Source organism: Agelaius tricolor, unplaced genomic scaffold (genome assembly GCF_023055355.1).
Source record: "Agelaius tricolor isolate 1412-34295 unplaced genomic scaffold, bAgeTri1.0.p SCAF_45, whole genome shotgun sequence".
NCBI lineage: Eukaryota > Metazoa > Chordata > Aves > Passeriformes > Icteridae > Agelaius > Agelaius tricolor.
The window spans coordinates 2,661,349-2,686,433 of record NW_027269305.1 but is presented as its reverse complement, the minus strand read 5'-3'; the positions used below and the strand labels follow the sequence as shown (position 1 = coordinate 2,686,433).

Below are 25,085 nucleotides of genomic sequence, written 5' to 3'. Positions count from 1 at the left end.
CAAATTATTGCTTGTTTTCATAATTACTGTTTGCCATCTTTCTGAACATACTACTTGTCAGCAGGAAACACTTATGACTGAGGTCTGGGCAGCAGGGTATCTTGTGCAGTCCTGTGCCCAAATCTCTGAACTGGTTATCAGTGTGGCACTGCTGTGGCCATCGATGGCAAAAGGCCCTTGCCAGTGCTGTTTGGGGAGCTGGGGGCAAAGGGACCTTTGGAAAAGGACAATGCTTTCCTTTGTTTCCTCTCCATGAAAAGAGGCTGACTCCAGCTGGAGGAGTCCCACCCTTCTCACAGAGCTCAGACAGCCGCTGCCTAGGTTGTCACATTTCCAAGCTCTACACCTTGCCTAGGACAATCAGATGTCATCATCACTGCTGCTGGAGTCACTAGCTACAAGGGAAGAAGAAAGCCTCTCCTAAGAAAGATTTTCTGAGGAACTGCAGGCAAGACTATTTTCTAATGATTTTGGAAGCAGTAGTCTGCAAAAATTTATTATAGGGTCACCTTATGCATTGCCGGGATAACAAAAGGGAGATAAGGATAACAAAATTAAGGAAGACCTCAGTCCAGGAATCTCTTAGAAATTCAGTGCAAAAACCCAAAGGAAAGCTTCTGAATATACATTCAGAATCATTACTTGTACAGCTCTAATCTTGGCCTGCTTCAGTGCATTTGAACTATTCATTCACTTGTCAGCAGATGCTAGTTAAAACATGGTCTTTGGATCATCTGTCTTGAGCCCTCTCTGAGAGTGTCCAGCTTAAAGCTACCTCTACTAAATACTGTGCCATTGACTGGAACAATTATTTTATAAAGGCTCAATTTAGGGGAAAAAATGACCCATGGGGTCAACACCCCCAAAGGAAACACTCTTAATCTAAATACATTTTTGAGAAAGTATCAGGTTCTCTCCTTTATAGGTCAGCAAGTTTATTATCACCTTCCTTATCACACCAGCAGAAGGGGAAGGTCCCACAGCACGGCTGCAGCCACGGTTTCCACACCACGTTGGACACAGAGAGCTGCTCTGGCACTGGAGTCAGGGTCCTGCGATGCTCCTCTACGGCTCTGCCAATCTTCCTTATGACAGTGTCAAAGAGGGGCTCCGTGTCAGCCGAGAGAGGTTTGGCTTCAGAAGGGTCCTGTGAGAGCTCAAACAGCAATGGAGGCTCGTGATGGGTCACTCCTTCCCCAAAGCATTGGCAAAATCCTCTGTCATAACAAGCCCCAGCTCCAGGAGGACTGAAAATGGGAGTCATGTAATGAGCCTTCCAAACAGCTCCAGCTGGCAGGAAAGAAAGGATCACAGAAGGCTGGTTACAACAAGGAAGAGTGAATGTTTTTCTAGAGCTCATTTCTGGATGCACTTCCGCTCTACACTTATTAGCTAATACAGTAATTTCTCCTGGTGCTGTACAATACAGGTAATGCAAATAAATTCTTTGCCACGTTACACCCAAAGTACTTTGGAAGATGGAATCCCAGAACAGTAACGTGTTAGAACAATGTGCCCTCCTGTAGAGTGAACATCATTCTTTGAGAGAAGCTGTGTGGTGGTGTTCGCAGGGGTCCCAGGACGAGGGAAGAGACGAGAATCTTGACTGCATGTTTCAGAAGGCTGATTTATTATTTTATGATATATATTATATTAAAAGAAAATGATATATTAAAACTGTACTAAAAGAATAGAAGAAAAGATTTCATCAGAAGGCTGGCAAGGAATGGAATGGAATGATAATAAAATCTTGTGACTGACCAGAGAGTCTGAGACAGTTGGACTGTGATTGGCCATTAATTAAAACTATCACATGAGACCAATCAAAGATGCACCTGTTGCATTCCACAGCAGCAGATAATTATTGTTTACATTTCATTTCTGAGGCCTCTCAGCTTCTCAAGAGAAAAAGATCCTATCAAAAGGATTTTTCATGAAAGACGTCTGTGACAAAGCTGTGTACTCACTGTCCTTCTGGTGCCAGCGCGTGGCGTGTAAGTGCACGCCGCAGTAATGGAACAGGAACTCGTGCTCCGAGTGTGCCGCTGCTCCACGCAGCAAAGGCAGCAGGTCCCGGCCGTCCATCACCCTGGCACGAGAAACACACCACAGGGCTGAGGTGAGCTGCACAGGACTCTGCTCCCTCTGCACACCTCTCCCTGGAACTGGCAGCTCTGGACAAGGAAGGGGATTGCAGGTGATGGCAGGTAGGGGCTGAATCTCTGAGGTAGAAAAGAGGTGATTGAACTCATAGATATTGATCTGTCTAAAAAATGAACAGGACTGAAAAAGAAAACATTAAGCTCTTAGAATGTGTTTCCTTAGTTTTGGGAAAGAAGGAGGAATAAAGATGCTTTTGTTTGTACCTGTCCTGAGGAACTTCCCCTCCAGCCAAATGAACCACAGTAGGATAAATATCCATAAGACTTGTAGGTTCATCAATAACTGTGCCTGCAGGTAACACTCCTGGCCATCTAAATATCCCTGGGACACGGATTCCTCCTTCCCAGCCTCCCATAGCTTTTCCACCTTTCATTAAATAAAAAGAAAAATCAAAAAATAAGTTTGATTTAAAATAATTTTTGCACAAATTTTATTGTATTATCATGTTACCTTGATGAGCCTTCTTTACTCTCTTGTTTTTGCTGCTAAGCTCCTACTGAGCAGTAGTGAAAATATGTTCAGTTGACTAGAACCCAACAATCTGAGAATTCATGCTTACAAAGGACACCTGCCCAGGTTAGAATTTACTACATTGTTGCATGCTTTATTAGAACGACACATATTTGCTTCTTGATAATAAACCAGTGTTACTCCTGGAGTATATAATCTTACTTAAGCCTTAGGGGTGCCTTAATTTCTTTACTAGTTGTTGCTGGGTTGTCACTGTCCCTGACAGCTCTTACCTTTGTATATTCCATTCCAGCCACCCAGCTGCCTTTCACCTTCCTGTCTTTCCAGCCATCCACCATGATCAGAGGCAAAATAAACTAGTGTAGTTTCTCTCAAGCCCTCCTTGTCAATAGCATCGAGAACCTGGCCTGTAAACGCAAGAATATGTGTATATTAAAAAGCAAAAATATCCCTCATACTACATAAATTTTAACCTCTGACTTGTGAACATTTACCAGTGTAATTTCTTACCTACATAAGGTTGCTCATTGTCTAATATTTTTAAGATTGATATTTTCTGTTATGATTTCATTGTCTCTAAAAACACAGAAAATTTGTGCTGTGTTGTCACCACTACTTTATTATTGGTATTTTAACAGGGAGTGCAAGAACCATAGACAAAAGTCACAGATAAAAAGCCTGTATGGTCAAGGGCAAAAAAAAATACCATGTACAGTAAAAATATGGAAAGAAATGATGATCTAAAAGTTAGTGTCTTCATCAGTGGTAGCCATCATGAAAAATATGGAAAAACATAATGTTACCCTTATTTTATCTGTCTAGATCACAGTTAAGATTTGCATTACATTACTGCATGGATATAATATGCATTAATAATGAAATGCCTTTAAATTTAAAAGTAATTCTTGAGCTGTTTTTGACATCCTTAATTACATTTGCAGTACGTAAATGTTTGACAGGTTTGAAACCAAATTCTCCTTGTATGTGTACCTGACTTTTCTCTCTTTTGCAAATGTGGATACTTTTTGTCCATCAGACTGAATGATAAATAATTCTCCTTCCCCTCCAGAAAAACAGCCTGAAAAATAACATGAATCTTATTGGGGGGGGTATACTGGAGAACACTGATGAACATTTCTGGATTTATGATCATGGCTGAAAAATTTCCAGTATTCTGCTTAGTGCAGCAGTCAAAAATAAACAACCTGCTGTTTTTCATCTGAAATTAATTTGCTTATTGATTTTATTACTTTCTGACATGTCCTGCTTAGAAATGACCATAAGAGGCTGAAATGACCTGGTCTTTACTAATCATAGAAAATGAAATAATTATCACATATTTAGTAAGAGGAACGGGAGAGCTCCTTGACAGGAGCTAAGGGAACATGGTTAAAACTGGTAAACACTTGACCAAAAAAAAAAAAAAAAGAGTGAACATTTGGCCCAAGACTGGAGAAAGTAAAAACCCAACACTAGAAATCATCAGTGCTCACACAAGATTGACAGATGTTCATTAAATGCCTATGTTTTTTTGTATGTGCTTTTAATCATCTTCCTTGTTCTTTTAATAAAATCTGTTTATTTAGACCTAGGTATTTGATAGTTGGAGACATAGCTACTTGCCTTGTTGACTTACCCACCATCCAGTCCATCTCCTCTACATTGTCTCCATATAAACCGTGTCTGCTTCTCCCAAGAAACTTCTCTGTGGTGAGGAGAGGGGTGTGGGAATGCAAAAAGGAAAGAAAGAGGAGGAATGGCTTGTGCTTATTTCTACAAAACAGAAATCAACACTGTGTTATTAGGGAGGAAGGCCCTCAATGCAGATCAGTTGTAGTGCAAATGGTATTATTTTTGTATAGCTATTTCAACAGTCCCTTCAGAAACACCTTATTTTGTAAGATACTATAACCCAGTGATTAGGATCCCTTAGAATAATTTTGGGTCTATATAAAATATCCTTTTTCTACTCTGAATCATAGATAGAAAACTTCCAGATTTCTATCTATGATCCACTTCCTGCTATTGCAAAGCACTACTGTGCTACTGAAGTGAAGGCAGCAGTTTCATCCCCTGCCAGCTGTTGCTCACTTATCAGTCCATATGATAAGGCTACATCACAGCTCTGCTTCTCCTTCCCTGGCCCACACACACATTTCTGACAGATATACATATTTCTTAAATATGGCCTAGAAATATTCAATACAACTCATGGAAGTTGGGAAGTATTAATCAGCTTTAGTGAAGTTAGGAATAAGGGGCATCCTTAAGCAGCAGCTTTTTTTTCTTTTTTAATTACATGATATAACTATTGATATTATTTAAAATGAATAAAAATAATAGTACTTAAAATACTATATAATACTGTAAAATTATAAAAACTTATGAAGACATGAAGGAGGAAAGTGCTGTTTACAGGTTGCAAAATGTGAAAGAACCAGAAAATTTGTGGACAAAGGAAGTCTTTACCTTTCAATGAATGAAATGGACTCTCTCAAGATAAGGGACGTAGTTCTGTCTGTCACCATTGGCTGCTCAGTAATTCCATGGTTTCTCATCATAATGCAGTTCCAGTACCGCACAAATCCATAACTCGAGAACCAGGATATGAAGAACAGGAGACTGAAGGCAGCAAGGCAGGTCAGCGTTCTCCAGTGGACTGAAATCAGGCCAGTCAGTCTCCCAAGGACAGCAGTGAGTGTAATGAGGCCAATCATCTGAGTGGAAAGCCAGAGTTTCCTCCTGAAGGCTCTGTCCATCTCTGGTGTTTCTGTTGGCTGACAGTCACTTATAAGTGTAAAAGGCATCCCATAGAAGTAGTCAAATCCATGCTTTAAAGGGTGATGGCAGTGGTCATTGCGGGACTCACAGTTCACACCTTGATGCCACTTCCCTGAAAATAGAGGTTATTAAAATATGAAGGGACAATATTTTAAAAGAATGGACTTTTCCTTACACAGAACATTTCTCGAAAAGTGGTTGGTTGTTTTCTGCTTGTGATAACTGCTTCATCCTACACAGAAATATACCAAGTATATAGTTATATAATGGGATTGACTAAAGTAAACCTCTACAGTTTATAAATTTTCAACACATTTTTTGGTGCTCTGTATATATATTCATGCCCTGTAGCTTCTATCAAACATTGAAAAAAACCCCAACATATAAAAACAACTGGAAATTGAGAAAAGTTTCAAACTGAACAAAAATGTATGGCCTTCCTGGAGACCTGTCAAGTACCAAACAGAAGGAAGCTCTCCTTTTGTAAGCATAGGGGGAAATAATCTTCTTTTGTTGTCCCTTTACCTTCAAAGTGCTATGCAGACTTGTTCCTGGGAGGTTTTGAAGTGCTTGGTGTCAGGACTATGGCAACACTTTATGTTGGTGCCAGATTGATAAGGGGAGGTATGGAAAGAGTAGTTAAACTAGCAGCTCATCCAACTGTTTTCCAGAAAAACTGGATCCAGAAAAACTTGAGCTCAGGAGATCAGGATTTCTCATGAAGCTGTACATTTCTAAGTAACATTGATGATCATTATATCTCCACATACTGACTGAGAATAAAAACCTTTGTTTTATAAATATTTTTGCCATTTATTTGGATTTAATCAAATTTTAAAAAGTTAAAGCCTACTTCTTTTAAATACTGAAGTCTTCATTGATCAGAAAGAACACCTCTTGACCTTTTGCAACTCAATTTGTTCTTCATTATGAATATACCAACTACTTTCATGAATGGCACATCTAAACCATGCTTTTGCTTCACCTCCAGCCTACTCAAACAGCCTGGTTAGGCACTTACGTGGGGATATAGTAAGTTGGCTCGTTTGGTTCAAACATTGAGGTTTGACAACATCTGAATTGAGTGAATAAAATCTACCACTCATCAGAGGCTTAATGGCATTTTTTGCAGATCTTGGATGTCAGAGGATAATGGACATTAAGAACTTTACTTGAAAACTAATTTGAAACTAATTCTTATTGTAGAGAGAGGAACTGTGCACTTCCAGGATGAAGTTATCCTCAATAAATGGTTCAGTATGTTATCAGTACATGTAATAATAGCCAGCTCTGAGTGGGTTTCAATAGAATTGCAGTGCATTACAATAGGAGCAGAAAAACTGCCCCAGAGGAGAAAAAAAATGCTGTTTCTTGGCTGTAAATATAAAGGAAGAATGGAAGTTCTAGAGTAAGTGGATGAATTGCTTTCAGCTGAAATCTCTACTCAGTTTACCTCCTGGCATATTTAGAGCTAGCTGTAGAATGAAACAGGTTTGTAATCAATACGTAAATGCATAGGTCATAAATACAGGTGCAGCTAAAGTATTGTTGGAATTCAGATGCACTTCAACACCTAAATCTCCAGCTGAGGTCAATAAATGTTTCTGACATGCTAGAAAAGAACCAAATCTGCAGAAGCTAAACTAAGTGTATAATTAAGATAAATTAATCTCTGAGGGCATTACTTATACAGCATTGGTTTTCTGACTGCAAAGAACCTTCAAAGCATTTCCCAACAAAAAATCTCATTATCACCTCAGGCTGCAGGTTATTAATAGGATTTAACTTTGCAATTAAACTGGTTGTGCTCAGGGCAAAACAATCACAAACAATTCAGGTGAGACTACTTAGTGCTCATTCAGCTGTAGTGACATGAGTAGATGTTAAGATTTTTTGCTTCATGACTTGAATGTAAAATTCTTGTGTTATTCTGTGTGTCACCTATCACTGGTGCTTTCCATCATCCCCATGGTGCAATTAATCAGGATCTGTCAATCTGGTTAATCTAAGTGATGCTTTTGGCACCTGTGGTGTGATTTTAGCTGAGATGCCCACAGGGAAAATGCCTCCCCATTTGCTTCTGGGAGGCAAGCAGCAGGACTCCGCTGTAGGGCAATTCCCTGGGGAGAGGGGAGACAAAACTGATTGTTTTGCTAGTGATAACATGCTGAAACCAAGATGAAGCTGAAGCGTGCACAGTCTGGTCTATGAGCTGATTTAAACAACTAAAATAATATTGCTACCAAACTAACAGGAGATGGAACGTCAGTAATGTAGATTTGTAATTGCTCGGAAGGCTTCTTTTAATTTTGTCTGGTGTGGTTTAGATTTATTCTGTTGAATGAATACAAATCTATTTTTGCAGGAAGTTTTATTAATAAATTCAGTTGGTTTGTGCAGCTATTTTATGTGCCAGATACAGATTTCAGATTTTGACATTTTACATACTTGGTTGAAGTAGGGCAAATAGCTGAAAAATCAGCCAGGAATGTTTGTACTCTGTTTGTACTCTATCAGTCTGTGGAACTATGTGACGCATCTAAGATAAATAATTATTTGGAACAAGATCATGACCAAAAGTTACAACTGTACAAAAAAAACCAATAGAGCTATAAAATAGAAAGTAAAATGAAATTCACATTGATGCTGAAGAAGTCAGTGTTTTTGGGGTGTACTGAAATCTTGGTGAGCTGCGGTGGCATGCTGTGACTGAAGAAAAAAATAATTGCTTTGTTTCTGTTTCTGAAAGGCCCAATCTTGTGACACTGTTAACTGTCTCTGATGTTTTAAGTAGCAGCTGTTCCCTTTTGTGTGAATCTGCTCTGAAGTGTATAAAACATCATCATGCATATTTAAATGACACTCATATTTTTACTTTTTAAAATGAAATAGTATTGGAATAAGTATTTTATACCTGGCATAATAATATTCATGAATTAATAAAATTTTCTGTTATGTATTTTAACAACCACAGCTGTGCTTGAAACTGGGTCAGTGGTAAAATTGCCCTCTTTATCATATGCTTGTTCTTTTAAGAGAGTTACTTTTTGGTCAGAGTTTCTGTTTATATATTATTCTTAATCAGAAAATAAAAATATTACAACTGAAGTACGAGCAGTTACTAACTAAAACAAATGGTTTGAGTGAGATGTGCAGGTGAAACACATGCAAGAGCATCTTTAGGAGAGGAGTGCCTCCATACCTATCAGTCCTGTGCTGTAGCCTTGGTGCTGCAGTATTTTGGCAAAAGTGGTTTCATTTGGAGGAAGCCCTCCTGAGCCGGCGTTCCAAAAAATAACACGGTAATCATTTATAGCATCCATCCCTAAAAATGCAATAAAAACAATCTGAGTCAGTATAAAGGGTTGAGGTCTTTTATCCAACATACATTTTTGTTTCCTGATTTCATTGAAATGGTAGTGTTAAACATTTTTCCTGATGCTGTTTGTTTGGTAAGACCTTAGATGATATTAAGAAAGAGCTAAGACTCACCATAGTGCCTATTCTTTCATCTTTGTATCTCATATCAACACTTTTTTTCTTTAATTTATTTTCATTTGGAATTACATGGTTGTGTAGGAGATTTTCTATGTCACAGTGGCACCTGGGCTGTATGGAATGCCCTTCCTTAGTGTGAATGTGAGGGTAGGGAGAGGGCAAGGAGACTTCAGCCCCCTGTCAGTCTCAGTCTCCAGCTCACTGAGGGCTGCCAGGGAGCTCAGGGCATCCTTGCACAGTGGCATGGCTGGTATCTGATCTCTGAGCCCCACAGAATAGCTATCTCCTCTTCACCTGCAGGTTTACACCCTATTATTTAGTATTTTATCCTGGCATAACCCCATCATACAGCGCTATGTAAAGTTCAATCTCTCATTGTAGCCCTGAACATCTCTGGCCCTGCTGTTACAGAGGGAAAGGGTCTGTACAAGCCCTTTCAAACTACTACTGTTTTCAAACTACCAGTCTCAGTGGGAGCTGTCATGATAGAAGAAGGATGACATATCAGCTTCAAAATGCCTCAGGAATGAAGGCTCTGAAGATAATTTGCAATAGAACAAGCATTTGAGGGTTGCTGTTAGAAACATGTAGAGCAATTTGTTTTTCATACCTCTTCATCTCAGGGATGCAGTTTGACAGGATATTGTTTTTTCTTCAAAAACACAATTGGGAAAAATAATATTGCTGTCAAACTGTTATCTCCTAGGACAGATTAATTTTGACAGATACGTAAAGAAGCTTTCCCGTGAATTACTTGTTCTGCACCTTGACTGGAGGGAATGGACACACATCTGCACAGGCCTACTCTGCTCCCTGCAGGGCTGAGCTGCTTCTGACATCTGATGATGAGTCACCTCTGACAGAAATTAATTTAGGTAGTGCTTTCTAAGCGTGTTGTTACTATTCTTCCTGTTTTACATAATGACTTTTTTGAATGTAACAGTTTGCTCTAACTCCATTCTGGCTGCAATCTGTACCAAAGAGTGCCAAAAGGTAGCCAGAATTGTGCTTTGGGGGAGACCAAGCTCTGCAAAGCTGATTCTTCTCTGTTCTGCTTCCCTCCAGACCAGTTCACAAATACCTTACAAACAGAGAAGCCGCCTCAAAGCCTGTCTGACACCTCGTGTGTCTCAGTGAGGATGGAGCAAAACCTCTGTTTGCACACCCTCATTTCTTCTGTGCCCCTTGTATGACACTGTTGTCTCCAGCAGTAGAGCAATGTTTGAAGGGTGTGAGGCTTTGCAAGGCAAACCTGATCGGAGGGGGTATCTGCCAGTGAGGAAAGCTGCTCTGCTGGGCGTGCAGAGCGGGGCTGCAGCGATGTGCTGGGTCAGCTTCACTCCTTCCTTGGCCAGGCCATCAATGTTCGGGGTCCTAAAAATGCAACCAATGCCACCAGATAATCATCCACAGAGTCTTTCAGGGGAATAAGAAATTATAGACTTATCTTTATTTTCAGAAGTTTGTCCTATTTGAGGATGGCCAGGAAATATTTTTGTAATTTATTTAAATTTTCTCAAGTGATAGGAAATATTTCTATTTTTCTTTCTTCATTAAAAATCAGTATCTGGATCAATTTCGAGATAACCTTTTTCTTTTTTTTCTTTTCCCCTTGTCCTGTGAAGAGTCTTGCAGAAATCATAGAATTGTAGAATGGTTTGGGCTGAAAGGGACCTTAAAAATCACAAAATTCCAACCCTCCTGCCATGGGCAGGAACACTTTCCACTAGATGAAGTTGCTCAGAGCCCTATCCAACCTGGCTTTGAACACTTCCAAGGATGGGGTATCCACAGAGCTTCTCCAGACAACACAGTGCCTCACCACCAGTTCCAGTGCCTCACCATCCTCACAGCAAAGACCTTTCATTCCCCCAGAGCTGCCTTTCCTTCACTAGCTTCTTACAGAGCTGTGTATCAGCCTCAGTGTATCAGTGTATGGTAATTTGGTTGCCACAGGGTGACAGTGCTCGACTAGACAAGATGCTCCATGACTTACGGTACTGATAAGGAAGCTAACAAGGTGCTTCTCATGACATTCGTAGCAAGGGAGAAGGAGAAAAAGGGAAAGAAATCGTGCATGTTTTCACACTGTAGTGGCAATCTCTCACAGCAACATGAATTAAGCCACACATCAGTAAGTAGGTGAGAAGAGGGTATTTTGCCAACAACTGGCAACCAACAAAAACAAGCTTGCCTAGCACACTAGTTACAGACAAGGCAATATTTTACATTTCAGAATACAATATCCCCCTCTTCCAATTCAAGGTGTGCCTACTTCTATTTTAGATTAGATTGAGCTTCAGTTTTACAATTTTGTTTTTGCAATTATCAGTTCAATGGTGTTCACAAGAAGGCAAAACCTTCAGTAGAATTTTGAAAGATCCTGGATGTTTTGTTGCTTTGTACTTGTACTGTTATGGATTTCTCCCTCAAACACAGCTGCCAGGAAATAACATCTGCAGCATTTCTTATTTTCTACAGCCTTTCACCAGAGGTGCAGTCCAAGGTAACTTGGCAAAGCAGTTGGTCTAGTTCCACCCTTCAGCACAATTGCCATCTCAGTTAGTTGATAAGCATTCCTCCTCAAAGGAGCACTAGGTGCTCCCAAACTGCTGTTTCAAAATCCTGCCATTCTTTGCATTGCAGAGAACCAGCTGCTAAGAGAGCCCAGATGCTTGTCACCCTGCTAGTAGTAACACCCTGAATGTAAAAAGAAATGCATGCCTTGGGGATGATGCTGTGGAGGCCTGGCTTTGTCAAACCCTATCAGCTACCTGTGATCACCAGCTCCTGTCAGGAACTTGCTGACTGAAGCCTTTCAGGGTAAGATTCCAAGAACTTTGCTGGATGAGGGGAGGGATTGTAGCAAATTTCATTTTGTTCATACGTGTTACAGGCCATCAGGCAATACTGTGGCACAATTTTCAAAGAGAAGGCAAATTCTATGTCCTTGAAGCTGAAAAGAGAAATATTTCCTGGTAACATTGCTCATTGCAGTCATTTAACTATATTTTGAGGTGAGACTGGGAAAAAATGGTAACAGAATTATAATGAGGTAATGAGGGTAAGATTTCAGGGTTTTCAGGGTAAGATTCCAAGAACTTTGCTGGATGAGGGGAGGGATTGTAGCAAATTTCATTTTGTTCATACGTGTTACAGGCCATCAGGCAATACTGTGGCACAATTTTCAAAGAGAAGGCAAATTCTATGTCCTTGAAGCTGAAAAGAGAAATATTTCCTGGTAACATTGCTCATTGCAGTCATTTAACTATATTTTGAGGTGAGACTGGGAAAAAATGGTAACAGAATTATAATGAGGTAATGAGGCCTGTGTGTTGGAAGAGGGGACAATCTTTTTACCTTTGGGTATAGCTGTTTTTGAAGTGTTAGACAGTTAAGGAATACACAGGAATGATTGTCATATTCCCACAGTAAAGCAGCACCACACAGCAGAGCTGGCCCTGGGAATGCCCTCCAGGCTGTGAGACAATGCTGGGCAGAGGGTTTCAGCTTTACATTAAATATCACACCAGCTCTGTTCACCCTTAGGGTCAGTTTCCTCACCTGATAGTATCATTCCCATAGCAACCTACATCCCCTATGCCGAGATCATCAGCCAGCAGCAGGACAAAGTTTGGCCGTGTGATGGTGGAAGGCTGTGTGAATGGTGCTTGCAGAAGCAGACCAAAAATCAGGGCTGTAACCAGGGGTGACCTGAAACACAGAAGAGTAAAAGAAGCCAGTGACCTGGCCATTCATCACTCCCCCTGCACATGGCCAGAGACCCTCCATCGTGAGCTTGGCTGCAGACAAACCACTCTGCCCAGACACAGAGGGTGTGCTAAGTGTTTATCATTTACCCAAACTGAGGTAATGAAGAGGAAAATGTCAGTACCATAACTTTAAAAATCTCCTTTCCTGATTGTTTCCAAGTTTCCTGTGAGCAGTCTCACATGGGAATTTACAGGCAGTAGATGGAGTACAAGTAATTTTGCTTCATGGCTTTGGATGTTTATAAAGGGTTGTTCTGGGAAGCTGAGAATGGGATCAACTTCCTCTGACATGGTTTTTGCCTGGACTGGGACTTTTGGGTAGTGAAAAAGTAAATAACAAGAAAAAAAACCTAAAAATCACATTGTGAGAGAAACAATGCTATTATTTTATAACACAGTATTGCATCATTATTAAGCTTCACTCACTTTAGATCTAAGTATGATACAACAGTAACTCATGATTTTTTTCTTACCAATGAGATGTTAGTTGCCAAATCATGTCTGCATTTGGAGTGTTCAAATCCTGCAAAACCAAGAGTACTCTGTCATAGTTACACCTTCCTAGTAGCAATAGCTTGCATATCTTTCATATTCTGCAATAAAAATAGATTAAAAACTTAAAGCCTGTTAACATTCTGTCTTATTACTCCAGTGCACCTCAGATCAGACCCTAAATGAAGAAGAGTAAAAGCATTAATGTTATTTTTATTGCTAGCCCAATAGCGAAATATTTCAAAATAGCAAAATAATTCCATTTTCTTACATGAATCATCTATATAAAAAATACTTAATGTTCAGAAATGAAAAAATAGTGCTTTAAAATCCAGTCTTCAATATAATTTACATTTCTATAACCACAGACAGTTGCAGCATTGTGCTTTTTCACATAATATGCTAAGTTTCTTTTCAGGCTCATAAGAAGAATTTTTAGTTGTAGAAATTCTAGTAATCTTTTTCCAACAATTATAATTTCTTGGAAGAATTCATGACCTCTTGTTACTTAACTCTGAGAATGAAGAGGTTTCTCTGGGGCTTTTCTTTCACTGTCAGGACAGTGAGATTAAACTATTTAAAGACTTTGAAGTCGGGGCTGAGTGAGCTTCATTCTAAAGCTTTAAAATAGACTTCTTTGAAATTTATCCCACGCCTGGCTCAAGTGTCCCAAGCACCTCAGTTTTATGAATCATGTTTGTTTCATATTTATTTTTGTTTCCCAGAAATTATATATTAAGCAGATTATCCATCAATACTACAAGCTTCAGTGGGAAAAATTAAATTTCTGAGCTTAGAAAACTGGCATCCAAACACTTGCTTACAAGCACCAAAGCTGAGGCAGCACTGCTATCTAGAGACACTCAGTTTCCTGCATGTGAGTTTGTGCCTTTGCTGCATCCTAAGCAGGATCCTTGTAGGAAAAGTACAAGAGAACACCTCAGCCATCTTTACCATTTATATCCGATAAGCCTCCAAAAGAATTGAAGTAAAAGGGAGTTGGACATAATCAGATTTAATTGTGCAGTTGGTTGCCACACAGTAGAGAGACTCAGATTTAAAGTGCAGCTGGAGCTCAAGGCTGAACCTCCCCAGAAGCTGCCTGTAAAATAGCAGGCAATACACAGAAAACAGCTATTGATTTATTATACTGACTGGTGTTATCGCTGTCAAGCCATTTCCTCAGTGAAAGGTGATGGGAGCCCAGGCAGAGAAATCACAAGCAAGCATTCCCCTCTGCTATCTAAACTGAATTCTGCTTAAAGCAAAATGCCTTCCTCCCTTTCCCATTGTTAATCCCTCCCCTAAAGTAATTTAGTTTTTGTTCCTTTCTTCATCTGTTTTAATAATGCAGGGGGGAATAGCTTGCATATCTTTCATATTTTATCAATTGTTTTCTGTAAGGATTCAAAGTTTATAAGCAGTCTTTACCTTTCTAACAAAATACTTACAAGATACTAAAACCTCATCAGAGAAAATACTTGTTGTTTTAGACATACTCATATGCAGTTTTCTTGAAAACAGTGCATATTTGTGACATCAGCTTGGCAACACGTGAAAAGTCACATAATTAATACCACTTGAATTCAGTGCTGTTCAGTCTGTGAAAATTTCTTTTAAAGATTCCTATTTTGTAGACTTGATATAGCTAAAAGGAAACCCAGACTTGTAAACACATAGCCTGCAGCTCTCACTTTGTACATAGCCTTGTATGAAAAGAATGTTGTTCTAAAGGGAAAAGTATTTTAAAAACTCCCTTGAGATATTTTTATCTACAGAAGGAAAAAAAATATTCCAAATAGCCATTAACATTTTGCTGTGTATTTCCCAACATAGTAAGGGAGGGATACAGTACCTGGTCGAGTTGTGTTCAAAGCAGGCAGCTGACAGACTGGTGACTTAAAATGATTCCAAATTTTTCCAGCACGAGGAGTGCTGCTACTGTGCAGCGTTTCTGACGGCAGCCCCGAAATGTGCCCTAGCTGCACGTCCCACAGCTCACCGCAGGAAAAGCACGTTGTGCCAGAACTTCCAACAGCTGCATGCTCTGGCTTCTGATGGAGCCTCAAGCTGCACTTCCCCCTGCTGTTTGCACAACTCTGACATTCACACAGGGCGTGAGGGTCGGGCTGGGGAACGCCACAGATGCAGCTAAAATGTTTTCTGCCTAACCACTCTCAAGGGATCTCCTTCAAGTCTGAGACATTCCTGTTAAAGGCACTATGAGTAATAGTTCCCAATGAACATTTCCTCACTTCCACCAAGGAAAACAGAAAATTGCTGTACTTACGGAGCAGCCCTTTGTTGTAGAAATAGAAATTGAGCTAATTTCTTCACTTTATGGTCACCCTGAGTGCATGCTGCAGTGAGGTGGTTGTCTCTGCACATGCTGGGACAAATAGTTCTAGGGTGGGGAGGAAATGCTGGTAAGTGGCTTGAATTTTCTTTTACAGAAAATGAGTCATTCAGCTTCACTTCTGAGTGCTGCCTGTTTCCTAGCCATCGCTCAAATGGACAAATTAAGGTTACATGCTGGCTAGTGCTTAATTTCTTGGTTTTTCTTATGTGAGTCCTCTTGTACTGAGTGTTTTGGGACAGCATGAGGCATTACCCAAGAGCAATCTTGCTTTACTAACAGTTTCCTGCATTTTTGTATCTTCTGAGAGAAGGGAGATGTTGCGGTGAGTTGGTGGAATAAATTGCAGTGCTAAGGCTGGATTGCTAGTGGAGCACCTCTGAGGCAAGTTTGAGTACCAAAGGTGATCCCTTCCCTTTTCCCTCCCACCAAAGCATTAACATGCTGGAATGGTTACAGCCAACATGCACAGAAGGAGTGATGTGTCTGGTTTGACTTCTCTCAGAGTCTGCTCTCTGATGCTCACCTGCATTGCAGAATCCCAATCTGTGCCTCTCTAGTTCCCATTCCCTTCACTGGGCCTTTAGCACTTCAAGCATACATTAAGGTCTACAGGATTTCTTGTTGTCTGATGCCCTCTACTGCTGCATGTTTTCTAAAAAGAAACACCTTCTGAGCTGTTTCTGGGTTTTTCTGCCCAGGTTACAGTCAATCCCTGCTGACTTGACTGCTGACAAAAGAAGAGAGCTTCTTTTGCAGCTGGGGCCATCTCCACAGCTCTCATATCCTTGTTGTGTTTTTCCAGGACTTCTTGCAAATTCTGTAGAGTCTGTAACAGAGAACCACAAACTGTAACTGCTATGTTATTTACTAAATTTAGAATACAGCAGAAAATTGAATGCATGCCTGCAGTTACACAACAGGAACATGCTTTTGCTGTCTTTTACACAGCCCTCTTCAAGCACAGAGAGAGCCAGACCAGTTTGCTGCTCTAAGTAGCACTTGTTGAAGTCTGGCTGCTGGGAATTGCCACTGGGCACACCTATGGTGTTATGAAGTTAATGGAAGGTGGGCTGTGCTTGTGGTCTAAAGATTTTCAGAGTGACAATTTCTGCCCGTTTTGGTGTTTGATCTTTGAAGGAGGGAAAGGTGAATGCACTCTCATTGATGCTACTTTTTTAAAGTGCTGACATTTTTAAAAGGTCTAGGCAAAGTTAATTCTGTTCCCAACCAATGCACTCAATTTGCAATAGCTGGTTTTCTGCGAGGAAATCTCTAAAAAGCCTGCATTTTTTTCAGAAGGTGGAATGAATGTCGAATTTTGCAGAAGCCTTGCATATTCCTGTCTCTTTCCCTCGTTTTCTTTACTGAGTGCTGGAGGCAGTAACACTCTGTGGCACTATTAAAGTGCTTCAACTTTTAAGAGCTGAAGCGGGGTTTGGTGTAGGATATGATGATTTAGGGGCTCCCTCTAGCGACTACTGCCTTCTGCTTCTTTCAGAGCACAGTGAATCCACGCTCACCTTTCTAAAAGTCATTGCACAACGATGATGTGATGTTACTTCTTGGAACTCTGATTTACACTAAGTCTTCAAGGCCTGGATGCCCAGGAGCAATTTCAGATCCTTTCCTCTGATCCTGGAGCACACAATATGGGTTTGCAACCCTGGGAAGAAGCCTGGCTCAAGCAGTACTGCTCTGACACGTGAGCCAAACTGGAGGAGGTGGGGGTGAGTGGGACAGCTGCTTCAAAAGTGCTCTCCTGGGCTGGGGTAAAATTCAGATGCCCCAATTCCTGTCAAAGGGTCGACTATCTCATAGCTGGGAGTAATGCAACTAATGTACTTAGAAGGCTGTATTGCAGTTAATTGTCCACATGGTTTCTAACAGGAGACATAATCCAGTGCTCCTTCCTCCTGCACCACAGAATGGGTTCAGATCACCTGGGTTTCCCTACAAAAAAATTAACTGTTCACATCTAAGCCTGCCCTCTAGACTCTCTGATCAATGGTGAAAGACAGTCACATTGAGGGCAGCCCAGCTGTCCTATAATAATGCTATTCTAGGATTAGATGAAACATCCTTTGAAGGTTCCAGTCTATCTTTAATGTCTGTACAGAGAGAATTTGTATGGCTCTATATTCAAGCTAGATTGGAATTGGTTAAAATGATACCAAACCATACTGTTAGTCATTCTAGTAAGAGAGCAAACAAATGAATACTACCATACAAAAAAAAAAAAAAATGAAAGCTATTTTTATTACAACATTTCCAATAATGTTCTGAAAGGTGAGTTTTTATTTTTTTAAGTTTAAGGAAAACCATCTGATATGAATTAAACAATCCTACTATTTGAACAATGGAGATGTCTTTAATTACAGTATCACAGTATTTCTAGGTTGGAAGAGACCTTCCAGATCATCGAGTCCAACCCATGTTCTAACACCTCAGCTAGATCATGGCACCAAGTGCCACATCCAGTCTTTTTTTAAACACATCAAGGGATGGTGACTCCACCACCTCCCTGGGTAGATGATTCCAGTATTTGACCACTCTTTCTGTGAAAAACTTCCTCCTTAATTCTAGCCTGTATCTCCCTTGGCACAGCTTGAGACTGTGTCCTCTTGTTCTGTCTGTTGTTGCCCGGAGAAAGAGACTGACCCCCAGCTCACCACAGTCACCCTTCAGGAAGCTGAAGAGAGTGATAAGGTCACCTCTGAGTCTCCTTTTCTCCAGGCTGAACAACCCCAGCTCCCTCAGTCGTTCTTCAAATGGTTTGTCTTCCAAGCCCCTCACCAGCCTTGTTGCTCTCCTTTGGACACGCTCAAGCATCTCAACATCCCTCCTAAACTGAGGGGCCCAGAACTGGACGCAATACTCAAGGTGTGGCCTCACCAGTGCCCAGTACAGGGGAAGAGTGACCTCCCTGCTCCTGCTGGCCACACTATTCCTGACACAGGCCAGGATGCCATTGGCCTTCTTGGCCACCTGGGCACGCTGCTGGCTCATGTTCAGCCGACTGTCAACCAGCACCCCCAGGTCCCTTTCCTCCTGAGCACTGTCCAGCCACACCATCCCCAGCCTGTAATGTTGCAGGGGGTTATTGTGGCCAAAGTGCAGGACTCAGCACTTGGACTTATTGAACTTCATCCCATTAGATTCTGCCCATCCATCCAACCGTTCCAAGTCCCTCTGCAAAGCCCTCCGTCCCTCTAACAGATCGACACACGCTCCCAGCTTAGTGTCATCTGCAAATTTACTAATGAAAGACTCTAAACCCTCATCCATGTCATCAATAAAAATATTAAACAGAACTGGCCCCAGCACAGACCCCTGGGGGACACCACTGGTGACCGGCTGCCAGCTGGATGCAGCACCATTCACCACCACCCTCTGGGCCCGGCCATCCAGCCAGTTCCTAACCCAGCACAGAGTGCTCCTGTCCAAGCCACGGGCTGCCAGCTTGTCTGGAGTGTGCTGTGGGAGACAGTGTCAAAGGCCTTGCTGAAATCCAAATAAACAACATCTACAGCCTTCCCTGCATCCACTAGGCGGGTTACCTGGTCATAAAAGGTGACCAGGTTGGTTAAACATGACCTACCCCTCCTAAAGCCATGCTGACTGGGTCTGATACCCTGGCCATCCTGTAAATTCTGTGTGATGGCACTTAATATAAACTGTTCCATTATCTTGCCAGGTACTGAGGTCAGGCTGACTGGTCTATAATCACCAGGATCCTCCTTTGCACCCTTTTTGTGAATGGATGTCACATTGGGCAGCTTCCAGTCATCCGGAACCTCACCAGTGAGCCAGGACTGTTGGTAAATGATGGAGAGTGGCTTTGCAAGCTCATTTGCCAGCTCTCTCGTTACCCTGGGGTGGATCCCGTCTGTTCCCATAGATTTATGAACATCCAAGCATTTCAGTAGTTCTTTGACTGCCTCCTCTTGGATAATGGGAGGACCATTCTGCTCCCTGACACCATCAACCAGTCCAGGTGGGCAGGTGTCTTGAGGGCAAGTCATCTTCCCACTAAAAACTGAGGTAAAGTAGGCATTAAGCACTTCTGCCTTCTCCTCATCTGCAGATGCTAAATTCCCTCCCTTGTCCAATAAAGAACAAAGGCTGGTCTTACGCTTCCTTCTAGCATTAATGTATTTGTAAAAACATTTTTATTATCCTTTACAGAAGTCGCCATTCTAAGTTCAAAATGAGCTTTGGCCTCCCTAATTTTTTTTTCTGCATGCTCCAGCAGCCTTCTTGAATACTTCCTTAGAGACCTGACCCTCCTTCCAACGCTGATACATCCTCTTTTTATTCCCAAGTTCCTCCAAAACCTCCTTGCCCAGCCAGGCTGGACATTTACCGTGTTGACTGATCTTTTGGCACACAGGGACAGTCTGTTCCTGTGCCCTCAAGATCTCTGTTTTGAGGCATGCCCACCTTTCCTGAACTCCTTTGTTTTTAAGGGCTGTTTCCCAAGGGACGCTCTGAATAAGTCTCCTAAACAGGCCAAAGTCTGCCCTCCGGAAGTTCAATGTAAGAGTCTTACTGGTGCTCCTCCTGACTTCACCAAATATTGAGAACTCTATTATTTCATGATCACTCTGCCCCAAGCAAGTGACCTCCAACCACCACATCTCCCACCAGCCCATCTCTATTTGCAAAGAGCAGATCTAACATAGCCCCTCCCCTGGTGGGTTCACCCACCAGCTGCAACAGAAAATTGTCCTCCATACATTCTAAGAATTTCCTGGACTGCCTCTTTACTGCTGTATTAAGTTCTCAGCAGATGTCTGGTAGGTTGAAGTCACCCACAAGAACAAGGGCTGATGATCTTGAAACATTACCTAGCTGCTTATAGAATAAGTCATCTACCTCTTCTTCCTGGTTGGGTGGACGATAACAGACTCCCAGCAGGGTGTCAGCCTTATTGGCCTTCCCCTTAATTCTTACCCATAGGCATTCAACTCCATCTTCCTTAGTTTCAATTTCTACAGCATCAAAAGTCTGCTTAATATAAAGGGCCACCCCTCCTCCTCTTCTTCCTTTCCTGTCTCTTCTGAGGAGCTTGTATCCATCCAGTGCAGTACTCCAGCTATGTGAGTCATCCCACCATGTTTCCGTGATGGCAACTACATCATAGCTCTGCAGTTGCACCATGGCCTCCAGCTCTTCTTGTTTGTTGCCCAAGCTGTGTGCATTGGTATCATGCACCTCAGCTGGTCTGCTGACTTCGCCCCTGACTTAGCCTTGCAAGCCTTGGGCCTGCTTCCAGATAGCTCAGCTGCTTCCCCTTCCCCCTCCAAACTTAGTTTAAAGCCTTCTCAATGAGGTCTGGCAGTTCATGAGCTAAAAACCTTTTGCCCTTAACAGAGAGATGTACCCCATCTGGTTCTAGCAGAGCAGGTGCTGTAAAAGTTTCCCCATGATCAAAGAACCCAAAATTTTGCCGATGACACCAACCCTTAAGCCACTTGTTGATGATGCGTATTTTCCTGTTTCTTTCTTCATTTTCCTCTGCCACCAAAGGGACTGAGCAAAACACTACCTGTGCTCCTGCCCTATCAACTACCTGACCCAGTACCCTGAAGTCCTTTCTAATTGCCTTGACACTCCTCTTTTCAATCCCATCACTGCCAGCCTATAGTATCAGAAGGCTGATAATAATCAGGGGGCTGAATCAGCCCAGGAAGTCTCTCAGTGATATTTTGTACCCAGGCCCCAGGGAGGCAACAGACCTCCCTGTAGGATGGGTCTGGTTGACATATGGGGCCCTCAGTTCCCTTCAGAAGGGAATCACCTACTACAATTACCCTTCTTTTCTTCTTGATATTAGAGGTAGTGATCCATCTTACAGATGAATCATAATTGGGGGGTTCATGGGGCAGACAACTTTCTCCTAAATCATCTAGTTGGGTCTCTAGATCCAGAACCTCATACCTATTCTGAAGTGGTACCTGGCTGGATGATGGGGATGGGGAGGAGTTTTTGTTATTACCTCCCCGAATAGGGACCCATTTGCACTCCTCTTCATCTACCGGGTGGCCTTCTATTGCCTGAGAGCACCAGGCTCAGGCAATAGAGGCCCTCTATTGGCCTCAGGCTCTATTGGCCCTCTCTGCTGCTGAGAGCCACTCAGCAGCAACACAGGAAGCTCCACCCCTAGCTGGTTTAATTTCTAAAACCTGTATATTTCTTATTCTCTTAGTATTGAACTTAAAAGTGAAGTATTTAGTTATATTTTGAACTGTAATGGAAAAAAGCATATCTTAAAATTCCAGAAGACTAGAAAGCTAACATTTGGAGGAAGATATACTCTGTATTGCATTCCTGGTGTGTATTTCCCAAAACATCCAGCTTCAAGGCATAAAAAGGCAGTGACACATACATGTTAGCATACATGAGATCAAGGAAGCCCCATGTGAGTACTTTGAGAAACCTCCCTGTTTTTTCTGCATCACTGATGAGGCCTCACCTCAAGTCCTGTGTTCAGTTTTGGGCCCCTCATGACAAGAAAGAGATTGAGGTGTTGGACCATGACCAGAGGAGGGCAACAATGCTGGTGGTGGATCTGGAGCAAAGTCTGATGAGAAGCTGCTCAGGAGCTCGGGGTGTTTATCTAGTCTGAACAAAAGGAGGCTCTGGGAAGACCTCATTGCTCTCTACAACTACCTGACAGGAGGCTGTAGCAAGGCAAGAGGACTTGGTCTTCTCCCAGGTAGCAAGCTAAATAATCAGAGAAGATGTTGAAAATGCTTCAAGTTGTGCCAAGGGAGGTTTAAATTAAATATGAGGAAAAATTTCTTCTTTGCAAGAGTTGTCAAGCATTGGAGCAGGCTGCCCAGGGAAATGGTTGGGTCACCACATCTGGAGGTATTAAAAGACATGTAGATGTGGCACTTGGGGACATGGTTTAGTGGTGGACTTGGCAGGCTGGGTTAATGGTTAGACTCAGGTGATCCTAGAGGTCTTTTCCAGCCTAAAAAATCATGTGATTCTCTGTCTGAGTGAGAATGTTTGGGTTCCAATATAAACAAAATAATGAACATAGTTACAGTGAAAAGGGTTTCTGGAATTTACGTGAGACAGATTTTGCTGGGAAATACTCTTCCTCTGATGTTTTACTATCTAAGGACAAGATGATCAGTTTTGAGAGAAACAAAGCTCATCACAAATGCAACCTACTTAAGAAATCATGATTCCCAATGAGAAAAAAAAATTGTCTCTACTGCCAGATATGAGTTGTTTCTCATCGACATAGTGTAAACATTCTCTCCTAATTTCCTCTGTTAGCCACTGGTAGATGTACCAGTACATGCATTTAGAGATTGAGAGATCTGTGAATTTCCTTGAAATAAACATTTTTTTTGGATTTTACTTTGGTTGAATGAATAAATTGTAGGAGAAGTTTTTATTATAACGTTTAAAGATAAAACAACTCATACCAAAAGTATCTTAACCCCTCACCATCTGCAGCTGAGAGAGGTTCAGAATCACCACAGCAAAGAGCTAGGACAGACACACGTAGGCAGAGCAGAGTGAGGTTTACAGCAGGCAGCAGTAAACATTCAGCTTTCTCATCACCATTACCATAAATTTGGGAAGTCTCAGACAGGATTTTGACACTTATCTGTATCATTGCTTTTGGAATTCAAATAAGGCCAAGTTTCACAATTGCAACCTTTGTCCTCACATGCACAGCTAAATCTTTCCTTCAGCTTTGAGGGACTGTCTTGGGCTTGCTCTGCAGGGCTGGAGTGATGAGAGGGGAGAGCTGAGGCTCACATTTGATTCCCCTCCCAGGCTCAGGACAGTGCCCTACTTCTTCAGCAAGTGCACTAACCACCAGCTATTATCTGAAACAAGGTCAGGACACCACTTCCTCCTCTTGTGGGCCAGGTTTTGGAATGAAACTGTGTCATGCTCTGGGCTTTCATCAGCAGGGGTGACTAGGCTGTGAATGTCAAAGAGGTTTCAGCTTGAGATAAGCACTGGCTTATCCCCTTCTGAGGGGAACTGAGGGCCCCATATGTGGACTGGTTCCATACCACAGTGATGGGTCAAGTCCAGCCTCCCACCCACCACCACTCCCCGGTCCTTTTCAGCCAGGCTGCTCTTGATCTGTTTATTCCCTTAAATGCCAAGTTGCAAAACATGCCATGAAGACTCTTTTATTTGTTTTTATATGCCATTATCTGCTTATTCTCAGTTTGGATAGCTACATTGTGTGAGGTGTTAACTTGAGTGTCTTTCAGTCACAGAGGAAAAAAAAAAGGTAATTTTCAGTATGATTCACCTCAGCCATGAATCATTTACATAAGTAAAAGTCAAACTGACACAGAAGTGCCTTTTTCTCCCCATGGGCTAAGGTCAGGTACCAGATAGTTACCTCAAAACATGGAGGCCTCCTCGTGGCAGATGCTGATGTCTTCATGAAGTCAGAAGCACCTTTCCCTGAGTGTTTAAAGAAAGTCAATCTGATCTCCTATATTCATAACCATTAGGGTAAGAAAATTGAGCAATAAGGCACTGTTTAGCCACAATGGTATGTAATGTTGCCATTCTGCCTGGCTCCTCTGCACAGACAAGAAGTTTGTGCATCCCAAGGGATCAGTTTTAGTACATTCCTTTGTGAAGAGAACTAATGAATATATATAAGCAATCACCATCTCCAAAGAAGCAAGTATTTGAGCAGACTAAAACAACATATAAGCTCTAAAGTTGTGAATTAGAGAGTAGGATCAAAAAGGATGGAGTTTGCATTATTCCCAATTTAACAGAAAAGAGGTTTTCAGCTAAAATGAAAGGTGTATTGGAAACTAATGAAAATGTGAAGATAGCTACAGGCACTCAAGTAATGCCTTCAAAGAGGTAAGATACTTATGGCAATACAAGGACCCCTTTTTCTTCTTGCCTCTATGATATTAAATCAAGATGAGAGAATAGATTTATAGAAAATTTCTCAAAGCATTAGCTTCTAAATTACAGAAAAAATATTCTTCTTTCCACCTTTTTTTTTTCAACCTGGTTGGCAAAAAAAACCAAACCAAAACAAATTTGGCTGTTCAGAGGTTGGAGAAGGATCCATTCATGGTGGGAAATTGCGGATGAATAAACTATAATTTCTCATACCAGGCTGATCTTACATATACAATGAGAGTGTGTAGACTGAGGTATGCCAATAGAGGGAAAAGAGAATTAATAACAAAGTGGGCCTAGTCCAATTAGAATAGTGACCAAAATTCTTAAAATGTTTTTATGTGTTGGTGTGATTCTTGGGGCTGTCCCGAGCAGGACCAGGAGTTGGATTTAATGATCCTTGTAAGTCCCTTTGAACTCAGGATATTCTATGATTATTCATAGAACTAACTCATAAGTAATCATAGGATCTGGCAGAAAAGCTTACTTCACTGGCCCTGGTGCTCCAGAAGATTTTTCTTTCTTTCTCTTTTTTCCTCTCTGTTCTTCTCGTTTTGTTTTTCTCGTTTCCCATTTGCAGTGTCGGAGGTGATACACGGCGTTTAAAAGGCAGAGCAGAGGAGTTTTCC

The 25,085-nt window shown here is 41.6% G+C and overlaps 1 protein-coding gene across 2 annotated transcripts; it reads right to left on the bottom strand.

Moving 5' to 3' along the window:
* Positions 1-46: 46 nt before the first annotated feature.
* On the bottom strand, positions 47-15,249 carry LOC139604156 (arylsulfatase D-like). 2 transcript variants are annotated; one of them, XM_071455193.1, is made up of 11 exons: positions 15,034-15,249; positions 13,160-13,209; positions 12,478-12,627; positions 10,166-10,287; positions 8,618-8,740; positions 5,104-5,527; positions 4,271-4,407; positions 2,907-3,041; positions 2,367-2,529; positions 1,968-2,089; positions 47-1,290 (listed from the first exon to the last, which is right to left on the bottom strand). In XM_071455193.1, exons 2-11 carry the CDS (start codon positions 13,183-13,185, stop codon positions 920-922), a joined length of 1,773 nt encoding a protein of 590 aa, XP_071311294.1. In that variant the 5' UTR covers positions 13,186-13,209; positions 15,034-15,249; the 3' UTR covers positions 47-919. The 2 variants fall into 2 exon arrangements, with proteins under 2 accessions (XP_071311294.1, XP_071311295.1); XM_071455194.1 differs by lacking the exons at positions 10,166-10,287; positions 13,160-13,209; positions 15,034-15,249 and having other exon boundaries at positions 12,478-12,624.
* Between the last annotated feature and the right edge of the window lie 9,836 nt (positions 15,250-25,085).